Genomic DNA, 16,949 nt, shown 5'->3' on the forward strand with positions numbered 1-16,949 from the left:
AAAATAGAAGATCAAAATTTGTTCATGTATGCTACAGCTGCCGCGAGGACCCTTCTGGCCCAAAGATGGAAAGTACAAGATATACCAACTATACAGGAGTGGCAGGCGAAGTTGACAGAATATGCAGAACTTGCCAAACTGTCAGGGAGGATCCGGGACCAGGGAGATCAAAGATACCAAAATAACTGGAGTAAATTTATTGAATATTTAAAGAAGAATTGTAAAGAGGTCAAGACACTAGCAGGATTGATACATCCAATGTATAATAGTACTAATTTGAGAATGATGTGTGTGATGGAAAGAGGATAAATATACCAGCTGTGGGGAGGGGGGTCGTGACTCGGCAGAGTCAAAGGGAATGTATGGTGCTATTACAATTTGTTGGAAAAGAATATGTAAGGAAAACAATAAAAATTCACTTGGGAAGATAAAATAAAGAGACCTTGTCATTTTGAGTCACCAGGTCCTAAGGTGACTCCCTGACTTCTCCAGTTAGAGGATGTTGGAAGAAGCACTTGGATGTGCTGGGCATGAGGCCTTGGAGATGCTACCCGTCAAAGCAGGCAGTACTGGCTTAGATATTGGGTGGTTTGGGGCAATTACCAAGGGATCCTCTGGTCCCATACCTGGCAACTTCACTTTGCTGATGTGGGCACTGCTGAGAGTACCACAAGCACCAGACTGGACTGGACACCTTCATCTGCCCCAGCTGCAACAAAACATGTCTCTTCTGCATCAAGCTCTACAGCCATAGCAGGCACTGCAGCCTTCCGGCAGCTTGACCACATCTCAAAAGGCGCTCTCCTCCATTGTTTCCTGAGACAGACGGATGCCAGCATTGTGGCTTTGGAAATCCAATGCCCTTGTTTATCCCCTTACTGAAGGGCTGGATAACCTCCAGTCTACAATTTGTATATTTTGTATTTTATCTGTACCGTTTCGAAACGCCTCAAAACTGTGAACTGATTTGTAAAATACTTCAACTGATTATTTTATTTATTTATTAAATACACAACAACAACACAATAACCACCACCCCTGATACATTTAAAAGGCCATAGATTGTTTAATCAGCCACAGGACTGGGTGAACAGGAATGTTTTTGCTTGGCGCCTAAGAATATTTAACGAAGGTGCCAGGTGGGCCTCCTCGGGGAGAGCATTCCACAAACAAGGAACCACCGGAGAAAAGGCCTACTCTCGTGATGCCACTATCCAGACCTCTAGTGGAGAGGGCATATGAAGACGGGCCTCAGACAATGGACATAGCGTTCAGGCTGGTTCATAGACGGAGAAGTGGTCCTTGGAGTTATTACGACCCTGAGTCATTTAAGGCTCCGTAAGTCATAACCAGCACTCTGAATTGGCGCATTGGCCTATTTATTTTGAATGTTTGTATGCGATGCCAATAAAGGTTTGATGATGATGATGATGATGACAACGACTTTGAATTGAGCCTCAGATGATGATTGCAGGGTCTGGTTTGGCTCATACAGAGATTGCTTTGTAGAAACGCTGTCGTTTGACATGGAGTATCTTCCATCAGTTTCAGGTGGTGGCCCAGCTGTGCCCCAATCTGGACAGGGATACCCTAACACCTTTAGTCTAGGCTCTGGTAACCTCTAGGTTAGATTACCGCAGTGTGTTATAGATGGGGATGCCTCTGAAAAGCGTTCGGAAACTTGAACTGCTGCAGAATTGAGCGGCCAGGTTGCTCACCAGGGCAAGACGGTTTGAGCATATAATGTCAATCTTGGCCCGACTGCATTGGCTGCCAGTTAGTTTCTTGGCCTAATTCAAAGTGCTGGTTATGACTTATAAAGCCTTAAATGGGCCAGGACCGTAATACCCTAAGGACCACTTTTCCCTGTATGAACCAGCCTGAACCCTGCAATCATTGTCTGAGGCCCTTCTTTGTGTGCCTCCTCCACAAGAGGTCTGGAGGGTGGCAACATGAGAACAGGCCTTTTCAACAGTGGCTCCTCGTTTATGGGATGCTATCCCTAGAGAGGCTTCGTAGAAATGACTTTGTTTTTACAAGTTTGTAACATAATACTACTGCTATTGCTGATAAATGGATTTATATCTCAGGCCATTCTATCAAGCTTCTCACATTCTACAATGGATCCAGTCTTCCAATCTGTATTTATCTCCAAATGGCCCTCAGGATTCTGCCAAGGCCATGTCCCATCCCCCACCAATTTAACTCCAATCTGAAATAGGAATTAAACTGTGACAGAATCGCATTCCATACTCTGATCATTTCTCTAGCTCCCCTTCTGAGTGAATTCTTTGAAGAGCAGTCTCTTATTACTGAAGCATTTTGTACACTCCCGAGAATTTATGGTTTCTCTCCTGCGTGGATTTTTTTATGAGAAACGAGACTTATCTTCCGTGTGAAGCTCTTTCCACATACCAAACACTTAAATGGTTTCTCCCCAGTGTGAATTCTCTGATGAGCAGCAAGTGATTCCTTCCGACAAAAGTTCTTCCCACAGTCCATGCATTTATGTGGTTTCTCTCCTGTGTGAATTCTTTGATGAGCAGTGAGCTGTGTCTTCTGACAGAAACTCTTTCCACACTCCAAGCATTTATATGGTTTCTTTCCTGTATGGATTCTCTGATGATTAACAAGGGCAGAACTGTGGCGAAAGCTTTTTCCACACTCCACGCATTTATGTGGCTTCTCCCCTGTGTGGATCCTTTGATGAATACTGAGGCCTCTGTTTCTCTTAAAAGCCATTCCACACTCCAAACATTTAAATGGCTTCTCCCATGTATGAATTATTTGATGAGTGGTGAGGTTTGTGCCTGTACTAAAGGTCTTTCCACATTCTAAGCACTTAAAGGGTTTCTCCCCCGTGTGAATTCTTCGATGATTACTGAGATTTATCTTCTGACAGAAGCTCTTTCCGCATTCCAAGCATTTAAACGGTTTCTCCCCTGTATGGATCCTTTGATGGGTTACGAGGTCAGAATTTTGACAAAAGATCTTTCCACACTCTAAGCATTTATGTGGTGCATCCTTTCTGTGAATTCTTTCATGATAAGTAAGATGCATTTTCCAATAGAAGCTCTTTCCGCATTCCAGACATTTGTATGGTTTCTCCCCTGTGTGAGTTATTTGATGATGTGTTAGGCTTCTGTTTCTACTAAAGGTCTTTCCACATTCCAGACATTTGTATGGTTTCTCCCCTGTGTGAGTTCTCTGATGAGTGGTGAGATGTGTCCTTCGATAGAAGCTCTTTCCACATTCTGAACATTTATATGGTTTCTCCCCTGTGTGAGTTCTGTGGTGGGAAGCAAGATTTGTCTTCTGAGAGAAGCTCTTTCCACACTCCAAGCATTTAAATGGTTTCTCCCCTGTATGGATCCTTTGATGGGTAACAAGGAGAGAATTCTGAGAAAAGTTCTTTCCACACTCCAAGCATTTATGTGGTGTTTTCCTTGTGTGGATCCTTTGATGATAAGTGAGATGAATCTTCCAACAAAAGCTCTTTCCACATTGCAAGCATTTAAATGGCTTCTCCCCTGTGTGAATTCTTTGATGTGCAGTGAGATGCGTCTTCCGGAAGAAGCGCTTTTCACATTCCAAACATTGGTATGGTTTCTCCCCTAGGTGAATTCTGTGATGGTTAGTGAGATTCCTCTTCTGAGAGAAGCTCTTTCCACATTCCAAGCATTTGTATGTTTCCCCCCCTGCGTGAATTATTAGATGTGTAGTGAGGCTTCCGCTTCTGTTAAAGGTCTTTCCACATTCCAAGCACCTATACAGCTTCTCTCCTGTGTGAATTCTCTGATGAGCAGTGAGATGTGTCCTCCGACGGAAGGCCTTTCCACACTCCAAACAATTAAATGGTTTTTCTCCGGTGTGAATTCTGTGGTGTGCTGTCAGATTTCTCTTCTGAGAGAAGCTCTTTCCGCACTCCAAGCATTTATGCGGTTTCTCCCCTGTGTGGACCCTTTGATGAATACCAAGGCTTGTGCTTGTATTCAAGCCCTTTGCGCATTCTAAGCTTTTGTGTGGTTTCTCCCCTGTGTGGATTTTGTAGTGAGTTTTAAGTTTAGATTTAGAATGGAAACTTCTCCAACATACAAAACATGTAATTGTTTCTCTTCTGTTTTGCGTTTTTTCTTGGACTGGGATTTCATTGTCTGTGCCCTGAGAAGCAGGGGAATTATTCCTCCTCTTCTGTCCTTCTGTTTTCCTTCTCTGCTGCTCCCTCTTCATACATGTGTCTCTTTCTGCAAACACCCCAGGTAGTTCTCCCTGATTCTCAGTTTTCCATTCATAGCCTACTGCAAAGAAGAAACGGAACTCTTAAGACAACGGAACCTCAAATCTTGACAACCACACACAATTCTTTTGATAATGGAAGAATGCAAAAATGGAAAAGTCTTAGCTGGGAGGTAAATCTTCCCATCTGTTTATCTGCCTCTGTTAATACCTTGACTGACACCCAGTGTCCTATGCATTATTGGATTAGATCCAAAAGACCCAAATTCAGATCCCAGCTGAGACATGAAGTTCACTGAATTGTACAGTCATACCTCAGGTTACAGACGCTTCGGGTTGTGCGATTTCGGGTTGCGCACCGCGCCGAACCCAGAAGTACCAGAATGGGTTACTTCTGGGTTCTGGCACTTACGCATGTGCAGAAGCGCTAAATCATGCTTTGCACATGCGCAGAAGCGCCGAATCACAACACGCGGGTTGCGAATGCTGCAGGTTGCGAATGTGCCTCCCACATGGATCACGTTCGCAACCTGAGCATTCACTGTACTCAGCAATCATCCTCTTTAAGTACCACATTTTTCGCTCTATAAGACGCACCAGACCACAAGACGCACCTAGTTTTTGGAGGAGGAAAACAAGAAAAAAAATATTCTGAATCTCAGAAGCCAGAACAGCAAGAGGGATCGCTGAGCAGTGAAAGCAGCAATCCCTCTTGCTGTTCTGGCTTCTGGGTTAGTTGCTCAGCCTGCATTCGCTCCGTAAGATGCACACACATTTCCCCTTACTTTTTAGGAGGGAAAAAGTGAGTCTTATAGAGCAAAAAATACGGTAGCTCAACTCAAACCACCAAACAACCCCATGCACTCTATTCTGAACCCCTTGGAGCAATGTTGGGATAGAAGTGTGATAAAAATGAGGAGAGGCCCTGTGATTCAGAGCAATGCATTCAGAAGTACCCACAACCTGCATTCCCACCCTGCCTTCAGAGGGTCTGTAACCCCGTCAAGAGCAGGCTGTCTCCCACCCATCCGGTCTAGAGAACCTCTCCCAGTAACAGTGCCTCAGTCTTATCTGGATTGAGCTCCATCTTCTCGGTTCTCATCCAGTTCATTAGTGAGGCAAGACAATGGCCCAGAACAAGGCGTCCACTGCCTCATCTGCACATCTGCAGGTGTAAAGGGGAAGTAGGACTGTGTGTCAAGGGTGTCCACATTGTGGACAATGTACTCCGAAACCCCTGATAAGCACACTCAGAGGTTTCATGTGGGTGTTAAGCAGCATGGGGGATAACCCCACAAGGAAGACTCCAGGGGACCAAAGAGCAGTCCCCTAGCATCACCCTCTAGAAATGACCATCCAAGTAGACCTGGAATCACTGCAAAGCTGAGCAACCCACTGTGACCACCACTCTAGAAGGAGACCATGGTTGATGGTATCTGAGGCTGCTGAGAGATGGAGGAGAATTAATGAGGAAACATTCCCCCTGTCTCTCTCCAGACGTAAATCACCACACAGGGCGACCAAAGCTGGGCCATAGCTGGGCCTAAACCCTGACTGAAGTTATTTAAGTTGCTTATATAATATAGTCTAAATCATATAATAATAAACTAAACAAACTGGGAGCCTTACTGAGAGAGACTACCATCCCACAGTTCTCCTCCATGACTTCGTTATGCAACGCCCTCTGGTCAGGATCCAGCAGAGCCCATTCCTCCTCTGTGAAATACACAGCCACCTCCTCAAAGGACACGGGAACCTGAAGAAGAAGAAGAAGAAGAAGAAGAAGAAGAAGAAGAGGAAGAGGAGTAGTAGTTCAGACTTGATATCCTGCCTTTCACTCCCTTTAAGGAGTCTCAAAGCAGCTAACATTCTCCTTTCCCTTCCTCCTCCACAACAAACACTCTGTGAGGTGAGTGGGGCTGAGAGACTTCAAAGAAGTGTGACTGGCCCAAGGTCACCCAGCAGCTGCATGTGGAGGAGTGGAGACGCGAACTGGGTTCACCAGATTACGAGTCCACCGCTCTTAGCCACTACACCACACTGGCTCTCCTCTCTGAAAGAAAAGGAAACGGTTGCCTCTTTATAGAGAACGTAAAAGATTATTGACCACCAAACTCCAGAAGACTCCTGAGGATTCTCCTGCAGAGCAACGAGGTGATCGGTTTGTTGAGGTCCAGGGAAATGAGCAAAAGACAGAGGTGCCCAAGTGGCAAGTAGCTTCTGTTCCCCTAGAGATGAGTTCCCCTACCTGATCTGGGTTCACAACAGCCGTTTCCCATCCGTTGCCAAGTGGAGATGGCCAAGCAGGTCTTGCCAGCGCCATTTCATCACCTGCGAGAGATGAAGTTGGGAGGAAGCCAGTAGTTTGCCTCCCACATTAAGCAATGCATATCCAAGTACATGTTGGAATGACAAAACGTTTCATCCACTGTGTATATTTTGGATGTTAAGAGTGTAAGAAAGGGCTCTTGTTAAGAACATAAGAAGAGCCTGCTGGATCAGGCCAATGGCCCATCTACTCCAGTATCCTGCTCTTACAGTGGCCAATCAGATGCCTTGGGAAACCCCCAAGCAGTATCTGAGCACAAAAGCAGCTCTTCCCTCCTTTGGCTTCCAGCAACAAGTGTTGAGAAGAATACGGCCTCTGACATGAAGACAGAGCATAGCCAACATGGCTAGCAGCCATGAGAGCCTTGTCATCCATGAATTTGTATTATCTTCTTCGAAGGTGACCCGGAAACTACAATTAATCCAGAATGTGGCAGCTAGACTGGTGACTGGGAGCGGCTGCCGAGACCATATAACATCGGTCCTGAAAGACCTCCCAGTATGTTTCCGAGCACAATTCAAAGTGTTGATGCTGACCTTTGAAGCCCTCGGTCCTGTATACCTGAAGGAGCGTCTCCACCCCCATTGTTTAGCCAGGACACTGAGGTCCAGAGCTGAGGGCCTTCTGGCGGTTCCCTCCCTGCGAGTAGTTACAGGGAACCAGGCAGAGGGCCTTCTCGGTGGTGGTGCCCGCCCTGTAGAACGCCCTCCCATTAGATGTCAAGGAAAGAAACATCTGAAGGCAGCCCTGTTTAGGGAATTTTTTAAATGTTTGATGTTTTATTGTTTTTTAAATATTCTGTTGGGAGCCGCTCAGAGTGGCTGGGGAAACCCAGCCAGATGGGCGGGGTATAAATAATAAATTATTATTATTATATCCCAAGTCAGTGGCCCTCACTGATGCCGTCTATCATTTAACTATATGCTGCGTGTTGAAGTACTTTTCAATAACCTTTCCTGAATATTCCAACATTCTGTTTTATTAAATATCTGTAGGTTCTAGTGTTACGAGAGAAAAACCTGTCTCTTTCCGTTTTCTCCATGCCACATTGTATATTTCAGTTGTGTGCAAATACTTGTGTTCCCAACTTGAGTGCTTGGCCAGAAATCCCAGGACTGAATTAAGTTCTCAAGTAATTAAAATACATCTATCTTTTGAAGTTTGAAAAATGCTGGAGACAACAGTCTTCCCATGATTAAACAACGCTGGGGGAAAGTGTTGCCCCCTCAAAGATTTAAGGGAGTACAAAAGGATCCCATGAATTTCTTACATAATCAATACAGGGAGATCAATTTAATAATATTTACCCAATGAGATGGGATGTCCATCACTCTCCTGATTGTTACCACTTTGCAGGGGACTTTCTCTTGTGTCAGTGGTCGCTTCTGAAGACAAACTCCTTATCTGAAATAAAAGAGGGTGAAATTCAAAGTAACACTAAAGTGTTTGTTCCATCAGCACAAACATTTCTGCTTGCCTGATGGAATGATCTCCCCTTTAGAGACAAGACAAACGTTTAATAGTAAACAAAGGGTTGGGGCCAAGAATTCATTTCATCAGATATTAGGGGGGAAAGGGGTGTAGTTTTGTATATTAACCAGAAATTGGAACCTAAGCAAAGATTAAAGGATGAGGGCGGGGGAGAATAATAGCAGTGGAAATTAATTGGGAAGGGGAACGTTTCTTAATCGTAGGAATATATGCACCCAATGAAAGAAAATAGGATTTTTAAAAAAAACATTAGAGAAATATATGTTTGAACAAAATGATAGCAAAATAATATTAATGGGAGACCTAAATGGAGTAACATTGTTAAGAGTTTGACAGGACAATACGTAAAACTGAAACAAAGGAAGCGAAATTATCCAATTCCTTTTCTGATATGGTCATAAACATGAATCTACTAGATCTATGGAGACTTAAACATCTGATGGAACGTCAGTTTACTTATTATTCCTTTGTGAAAAATTCCGCAAGCAGAACAGATTCCGTATGGGCATCTAAAGAATTAGGGCCAAGGGTAAAAAAAAAAAGTAGAGATATTACCAAGGATATTAGCAATCTGGCCCAGTGAGGATTTCAAAGACAGGAAAGGTCTTGGCGAGTTTGGGACATTCCTTTGTAGGTGATATCCAGGAAAAGTGTGGCAAATATAGAGGGTTTCAAAATCCCGCCCCCCTGATTCTGAGCCCTTTGGAAATGCCAGGATGAAACTCTCTCTCACCTGCTGCTTCCTGTCCTCTGCCCGACTCAGGAGGAAACCTTCGGCCAGGGCCACCGCCTGGGAACTGGTCTCCGCTCCACATTCCCTCACCCAGCTCTCCATCTCCGGGGGGAGGACAGCCAAGAGCTGCTTCAGGATCACCAGGTCCAGGATCTGAGTCTTGGTGTGACCCTCTGGCTTCAGCCACTGACGGCAGAGATGGCGGAGTCGGCTGCAAACTTCATGGGGGCCCTTTTTGGCGAAATATACAGCTACATCCTCAAAAGACGTTCGACCCTGAAAGGCAGGGAGGTAGTTGCTTTTTTATGCAGCTCATAATGATTTTGTTTTACTAGAATTCAAAAGACTACACAAGGAAAATTTTGAGTTGCACTCTTAAGTGGCCTCCGCAGCCCCTCCAGTAGGCAGCTTTGACAGATGCAAAGAAAATGAGATCAATTTGTTCAGATCCAAGAAGGTGATCAGTCGGCAAAGCCTTCGTGTGCCCCCTCCTTGAGAGATCCGGAAAGTGGCAACACGAGAACGGGGCCTTCTCTGCAGTGGCTCCCCGTCTGTGGAATGCTCTCCCCAGGGAGGCTTACCTGGTGCCTTCATTATACACCTTTCGGTGCCAGGCAAAAAAGTTCCTTTTTAACCAGGCTTTGGTTGATCCGATTTACATCCTATGCCCTTTTAAAATGTGTTTTTTTTGGGGGGGGGGACTATCGGGTTGCTTTTATTTTTAGTAGGTATTTCGTGATTTTATATCTTGATTTTATTTTGTGAACCACCCTGAGAGCCTTGGATATAGGGTGGAATAATAATAATAATAATAATAATAATAATAATAATAATGGGATGACACCCAGCCTCTCTTTTCCTCAATGAACCTTCTTGCCCCTTACCTGATCTGGTTCCACAGCTCCTGCTTCCCCTTCACCACAAAGAGGAGACAGCCAAGAAGCTCTTGCCAGTTTCATTTCATCACCTGCGAGAGACAAAATGGTGGGAAGCCAATAGCAACAGCTTGTCCTACAGAAGGACACATCTCCAAGTACAAGTTGGCATTAGAAAATGGCGCATCTGTCTTAGATATTCTGAATGCTCCTAACCAGACAGCAGTTAAGCGGCGCATGTTTTACATACATGTTGATGTTACAAAAATGTAATCTCCTCCATCGCACTAAGTTGTACCTTGGTTCCTGAACGGCTTAGCTGCTGAACAAATCAGCCCCCGAATGCCGCAAACCCGGAAGTAAGTGTTTGCAAACGTTTTTCGGAAGCCAAACGTCCAACACAGCTTCTGCTTGAGTGCAGGTCCTGCAGCCAATCAGAAGTCACGCCTTGGTTTTTGAACGGTTTCAGGAATCAAACGGACTCCTGGCACAGATTAAGTTTGAGAACCAAGGTACCACTGTATTTGGGATGCTTCTAAATATTGTGCGCTTCATTTGTGGGAAACTGCAATTCTCCCTATTTGGGTTCTCAGCCAGAAACCCAAGCACTCGTGTAAGTGCTCAAGTATTGAAAATAGATTCATTTTTTAACTGTGGATAAGGCTGGGTTAAACCACAGAACCTAGGGCTTGCCAATCAGAAGGTCAGTGGTTCGAATCCCCGCGATGGGGTGAGCTCCCATTGCTCGGTCCCTGCTCCTGCCAACCTAGCAGTTCAAAAGCACGTCAAAGTGCAAGTAGATCAATAGGTACCGCTCTGGCAGGAAGGTAAACGGCGCTTCCGTGCGCTGCTCTGGTTCGCCAGAAGCGGCTTAGTCATGCTGGCCACATGACCTGGAAGCTGTACACCGGATCCCTTGGCCAATAAAGTGAGATGAGCGCCGCAACCCCAAAGTCGGCCACGACTGGACCTAATGGTCAGGGGTCCCTCTACCTTTACCTTTAGGCTACGGAAAGGGCGCCTCCCTCTGAAAGATTCACGAGAACATAAAAGCGTCCCGTGGGAGATGCAGTTAATTCTTACTGAGTGAGGCTGCAGCTCCCCAGCTCCGCTGAATGTTCCTCCTTCGCAGGAAACACTGCTTGGCATCTGACAAAGCTCTCTCTGCTGCAGGGAGGTCAGTGGTTGGTTTGGCAAACAGACCTTTTACCTGAAACGACGAGGAGATTGAAGTCAGTCAATGGGGAGAAGGATTAGAAAAGGCACAACAGAGGCAAAAGGTCTTGGGGAATCTGGGGCATGGTCTGTGGGTTATTTCTATATTTTTTTTTTAAAAAAAGGTTCAATTACAGGCTGCTTTAAGTTTCCCCCCCTTCCGATTTTGACCCCCCTGGAAGTACTAGGATGAAACTCTCTCTCACCTGCGGCTCTTCCTGCTTCTTTTCCTCTGCTTGACTCAGGAGGAAACCTTCGGCCAGGGCCACCGCCTGGGAACTGGTCTCCACTCCGTATTCCCTCACCCAGTTCTCCATCTCCGGGGGGAGGACAGCCAGGAATTGCTCCAGGACCACCAGATCCAACAGCTCATTCTTTGTGTGTTGCTCAGGCTTCAGCCATTCGCAGCAAAGACGGTGGAGTCGGCTGCAAATCTCTCGGGGCCCCTTGGCTTCTGTGTGGTTGAAATGCCCAACGGGGAGCTGTAAATATGAGCTGAGGGTGTCCTCCTCATCCAGAATCTTCTGCATTGTTCTTTCCCAGAAGTCCCCACTACTCCCAACCTGGATTGTATATGGGCCTCTACCGTCTTCAAGAACGACTGAGTCTTTCTCTTCCATCTTGTTTCATCTGTGTTCCAAGGAAGACTCTCCAACCGACCGCAAGAGACTCTTCCCACTTCCGCCCTAGCTGAAGGTGCTACCAAGTCCTGAAAAATCAAGCCATTCCCAGATGATTTTATTATCACACCGTCAGTGTTGTGTATTGAGTCAAAGGATTTTATATCTGTATTGTTATTGTCTGTATTTGCATTAGGGTAAAGTAACTGCCTTTTGGTTCCAGAGGGTACAGCTACTATTGGTTCATTTAAGCTGCTGTATTTGGATCCTCTGTCTTATTGGTTTCCTCCAAAAGGCAGGACTGTGATTGCCTGATATTGTTCCCTCCAAAATGTATCCTTTCTAGCTAGTCCCCTGTCCCTATAAATGTAGCTTTCCCCTCCTCAGGCTTCAGTCTTATTTGCTTAAATAAAGAAGTGTTACTAGAGAACTGTCTCCAGCATATTATGTCAAGAGAGCTGAAATCACAAACCCCACATCAGAACAGTCAGGACAGAAAGATTTCCCCTGAGGAACCAGACTGCTTTAAGATGCTTGGGGACCTTGCATTTTCTTTCATTGCAATTTGAATTCTACAGAAATTTATTGACTTTCAGTACAGTAATACAATACACTAAAAAAAGGAATGAAAAGAAGCAATTGATATACAAATTAAAACCATTCAGCACCCAGAGCTGCTCACTGCAGTGGTTGCAGCAGACAGAAAAAAGCATTAAGTTGGGTCCACCAAGACCCTCCGTGATTTTCAAGTGTTCCATGTGGGAAAAAGTTTGAGAACCACGGCTATGATTGATTTTGATTCCCAAACCTCCAAACCTTCTCCCTGTTTACTAGATTGCTTTTTTTATTTACTGAATGGGAAAACATTTAGGATAAATAAGGCTTACTATATTAATTTCAGAATCAGAGCCTATAGGAAATTTAACTGGCTGTAGCTGCAGTATGGGTTTCATAAATTTGTTTCAGGGTTGCTGTATATTAATAAGTAAATTACTAATTAAAAGCACACCAGCAATGGGGAAAAAGAGAACCAGGGCATTGAAACATCACCAATTCCCCATTTATTTCAGACAGTTGCATTTTATACTATAAAGGCATATAAGAACAAAATTGTGTGGGCTCCACCCTCCCCTGTCCAGCACCAGGCTAGCCCTCAACAAGGAGCTTTTTCTGCTCTTTCTCTTTTCCCCTCTGTCCAGACTCAGTCCACATACCCGTCTGCTTAGCAACAGAGAATGAGGCACGCTTAGCAACCTTGCTTCCTGCAGAAGCCTTAGACAGCTGCCTCTGCCTTTGCAAATGTCAGATTGGCATACTAGGTTGTTTTTTTTTTAATAAAAAATATTTAAAGAAAGCTAAAAGCCCATCCCCACCACCCTGCCCAGTACGTGTGAACCCCATGTCTGCAGCCCTGCGTCTCCCTATGGGTTGAACGAAATGGGGATAAAGCCCCATTAACCCGCCCATTCTCTCCATCGCAGAATCGTGGCATTGTAGAGTCGGAAGGGACCCCGGGGTCATCTAGCCCAACCCCCTGAAATGCAAGGCAGGAATCTCAGCTCGAACACCCACGACAGATGGGCAGGGTGCTGGGCTGGGTGGGCAGGGCTGAGTTCTTGGCCCCCTCCCCACCGCTTCCCAGGGGGTCTTCTAAGCCCCCTCTTCCCGGTCCCACCTTGCAGCCCCTCCTGTGCACCCTCCTCCCCTGGGGATCCCCTTCCCCCCAAGTGCACAAAGCCGGTGGGGGGCTCACCGGACCTCAGAAGGGGCCGCCGAGGCAGCGATCGCGCGAAAGAACCAGCCGCTCGCTTCTGCTCCGAAGGAATCGCATCAAGGGAAGAAAGAGCTTGGGGGAGGAGGGGACTTAGCTCTGGAGGACTCGCCCCCCCCGCACACATTCCTTTCCTCTCTAGGAAGCGGGTCGCGTTCGCTTTAACCCTTCGAAGCCCAGGCTGCCAGGGTCAACGCCCCCACAAGTCTCTAAAAAGAGGAGGCTAATAGGGAGGAATTAGGAGGTTGGTTGGTCGGGAAGGGACTGGTTTTCAAGCTTTTTTGTTCCTTTCCCCCTCCCCTCAAGAAGGAGGGCTTCTGATCTCTCTCTCTTTTCCTGTTGTTGTTGGTGGTGGTGGTGGTGGGGTGTGTGTGTGTCTTAGACTCACAATTTAGGGTCCCAATCAAAAGTGGAAGCCCAGAGGACTCCAATGCAGACTTGGGATAGGAGATAACAGTAGCCCTCCCCTCCCCTTGCTTTGGAGGCTAGATGATGATGATGATGATTTATTGATATGGTAACCCAGTGCATCTGTCACTCTTAGCTCATAACATGCAGATGTAGGGGATGTGCTCCCATCAGATGTCAAAGAAATAAAAAACTATCTGACTTTTAGAAGAAATCGGAAGGCAGCCCTGTTTAGGGAAGTTTTTAATGTTTGATGTTTTATTGTGTTTTTAATACTCTGCTAGGTGCCGCCCAGAGTGGCCGGTGAAACCCAGCCAGATGGGCACAGTATAAATAATAAATTATTATTATTATTATAACGATACGAGAGTCAGCCAGTGTTGTTGGAGTGTCAGATTAGGACACAGGAGACCAGAGTTCAAATCTCCACCCAGTCAATATGCTCACTGGATGACCTTGCCCCACTCATTGCCACATTACCTACCAGTGTGGTGTAGTGGTTAAGAGCGGTAGTCTCGTAATCTGGGTGGACCGGGTTCGTGTCTCCGCTCCTCCACATGCAGCTGCTGGGTGACCTTGGGCCAGTCACACTTCTCTGAAGTCTCTCAGCCCCACTCACCTCACAGAGTGTTTGTTGTGGGGGAGGAAGGGAAAGAAGAATGTTAGCTGCTTTGAGACTCCTTTGGGTAGTGATAAAGCGGGATATCAAATCCAAACTCTTCTTCTCCTTCTCCACTCAAATTCATTGTGCTTGTGAGGAGGAGATGGGCAGGGGGAGAATTTCATCAGCTCCGGCTGATGTCTTGGTAATCCCACCCACCCACCTACAGGTTTAGGGAGCTGCTGGTTGTTTGTGATCAATAGCAAAACCCCTAAAAATTAGTACACAGTACTGTAATACATATTTTCTTCTTCTTGACCCTTTTTGGGAACGTAAAGGAACACTTGGAGAAAATCAAACCCAACTCCTGCAAATGCCACATCCACCTTTCACTTCTTCCCGGATATCCCAACAGCCCCAAACCTCTTCCCCACTGATCCATCAATGAAACACTGGAAGGCTGGGAGTGAAATAAGGACACCCCTCTTCTTCCTAGAACTATCTTGATCATGCAGATCTTTCTTTCTCTCTCTTTTGCTATTTTGCCATGATCAGAAACAGTGCTAGGGGCTCTGGCGGAGGAAGGGGGCAGAGGGAGTGTATCGCCCCCGGAACCATTGGGGAGGGGGGTACCATTGCGGCCGCCCCCTCAACACATGTCAAACACTCCCCCGCCTGCTCTCCCACTCCCACCCTCAGTACCAGAGCATGCAGCTTCGCCACTGGCTAGGTGTTGTCGTAATCAGCATAAATATCACAGAACAGTTGTGCAAACTGGAATAGCGGTGAATCTCCCACAGAAGGAGAGGAGTCAGAAGGAAGGTTAATAGTCCATTTCTCCACAAACAAGTGCTTTCACACATTTTGGCATGGCAAGACTGGAGAAAATACAGAATACATTGAAGATCTTATTGTCAATAATCACATTCTCTCACTTAGTATGGTTTTTAGGCACTAGGCAAGGAAATCTGTGAATGTTTCATCCATTTCTTTATTTACAAATCCACACCCTTCTCTTCAGTTGTGGCAAGGCTCCCAAAGTAGCCTACAAATATCAGTAATGATAATCCTATAATTTAAAAGACACATCAGAAAAAGAAAAGGGATGAGGAGGGAAGAGGAAAAAATCAAATCCATGCTTCAGATGTTAGCTGCAGAGTTCTAATCATAACCAGTTAAGAAGAGGAGCCAAATACTTCTGTTGCTTAGAATTGCAACAGTAGGGGGAGGAACAAGTGGGATTTTCTGCTTTGGTGAGGTGACAAATAATTTCTCCAGTCTTGGATAATCTATACCAGGGACGGGACCTCCATTTCTTGCTCCACATCAGGAGCAAAACGTCCCGTGCTAGCTCTGCCAGTGGAGGTTGTCAGTCTGATGGAAGATAGTAAAAGGAAATAAGCTTTTGCTAAGGCTAAGACTAAGACATGTAAGTGGAGAATAAAAATCTATCAAATGAAACGGGCAGTGGATTAAAAAAAATTCTGATTTATTCTCCAGTCTGGGAATATTTATGGCAGCAGGTTTCCAAATTCTGTTGTCTGTAAATGAATATGGAATTTAGAGAAAGGGTTCACAAGTGCCATCATGAAATGGTTTTATTCCCTTTCTGAATCCTTTGAATATTCTTATTCCTGGAACCTCTACATCCTCCAGGAATTTATATGGTACCTCCCCAGTGGTGGCAGTTGGGGTGCGGGGGAGGCCCATTGTGGGATCTGGTGGTGGGGTTCCCCTAAATCCAATGGGATGATCCATTCAACTAAGCATTGCACACCTGCTTTACACACCCTCCTCTTCCCCAGCCCCCACATATCAAACCCCCTGGTTAATAATAATAATAATAATAATAATAATAATAATAATAATAATATCTTTATTGTCATTGCCCCCTTCGGGGACAACGAAATTACTTGACTGCTCCATAAAAACACTAATTAAACTATACAGTATAATACAGCAAGGGAGATTAGATGACTTTCAAAGTCCGGGGGTCCTAAGTGGATCTGCTGCACAGGCCTCCCTCCCTTTGTGGGTAAAATGGGGCTAGGGTCCAAATAGGTCCCCCTTCCCAACAGCTGGCGACCCTCTCCTTTTCCTGCCTGGCATTGGATTTTGGAAATCAGCCCCCAAGGCATTTTTTACTCCCCCTCCTCACTTTCGCCCCTTGTGCATCCTCCCCCCCACCTCCCCTTCCCCCAAATTTGGGGAGGGGTGCTCACCAGATCCCACAAAGGTAGCACGTTTGTGGGTGGGTGGGTGGGGGTAGCAGACAGATCAGTGACCAGTTTTACTCCAAGGGACATGAAAGGGGTTGGGGCTTTGGCTCCCCCCCACCGCTTCCGAATTTAACCCTTAGAATGCCTAGCCCCGAACTCTCCGATGAAGGGGGGGTTTGGGGGGGGGAGGTGGCAAGAAAATCAAAAGTAGGAAGAAAACCAGGCCCTTCCTCAACAGCTGCCTCCCATTTTAATCAAAACAATGGGAGGAATGGTCTGGTATCCTGCCTACTTCTTGGCATCCCTCTTCCACGAAGCAGGGGCACCCCATCACCACCTGCCCGGACAGATCTGCACCCAGCGATGTGCCAACCTGCGCCAGGAGGGGAGATGTGCCAGACATGGCAGTACCTTGGGCAGGCAGCATGCGAGACGGACTCCCTCGCAAGGA

The 16,949-nt window shown here is 46.0% G+C and overlaps 1 protein-coding gene across 5 annotated transcripts; it reads right to left on the reverse strand.

Annotated features, from left to right (window-relative positions):
* Positions 1–977: 977 nt before the first annotated feature.
* On the reverse strand, positions 978–13,543 carry LOC310701092 (uncharacterized protein). Of its 5 annotated transcripts, XR_014522916.1 has the most exons (10): positions 13,258–13,541; positions 11,086–11,588; positions 10,748–10,874; positions 9,674–9,756; positions 8,790–9,065; positions 7,873–7,969; positions 6,485–6,567; positions 5,866–5,992; positions 1,908–4,298; positions 978–1,276 (listed from the first exon to the last, which is right to left on the reverse strand). XR_014522916.1 is itself a non-coding variant. In XM_083491332.1 (9 exons), exons 2-9 carry the CDS (start codon positions 11,497–11,499, stop codon positions 2,341–2,343), a joined length of 3,162 nt encoding a protein of 1,053 aa, XP_083347458.1. In that variant the 5' UTR covers positions 11,500–11,588; positions 13,258–13,543; the 3' UTR covers positions 978–2,340. The 5 variants fall into 5 exon arrangements, 4 of the variants coding, with proteins under 4 accessions (XP_083347458.1, XP_083347459.1, XP_083347456.1 ...); XM_083491332.1 differs by having other exon boundaries at positions 978–4,295; positions 13,258–13,543; XM_083491333.1 differs by having other exon boundaries at positions 978–4,298; positions 8,790–9,020; positions 13,258–13,542.
* Positions 13,544–16,949: the final 3,406 nt, after the last annotated feature.

The sequence above is a fragment of the Podarcis liolepis genome (assembly GCF_965112155.1).
Source record: "Podarcis liolepis genome assembly, chromosome: 2".
In the NCBI taxonomy this organism is placed as follows: domain Eukaryota; kingdom Metazoa; phylum Chordata; class Lepidosauria; order Squamata; family Lacertidae; genus Podarcis; species Podarcis liolepis.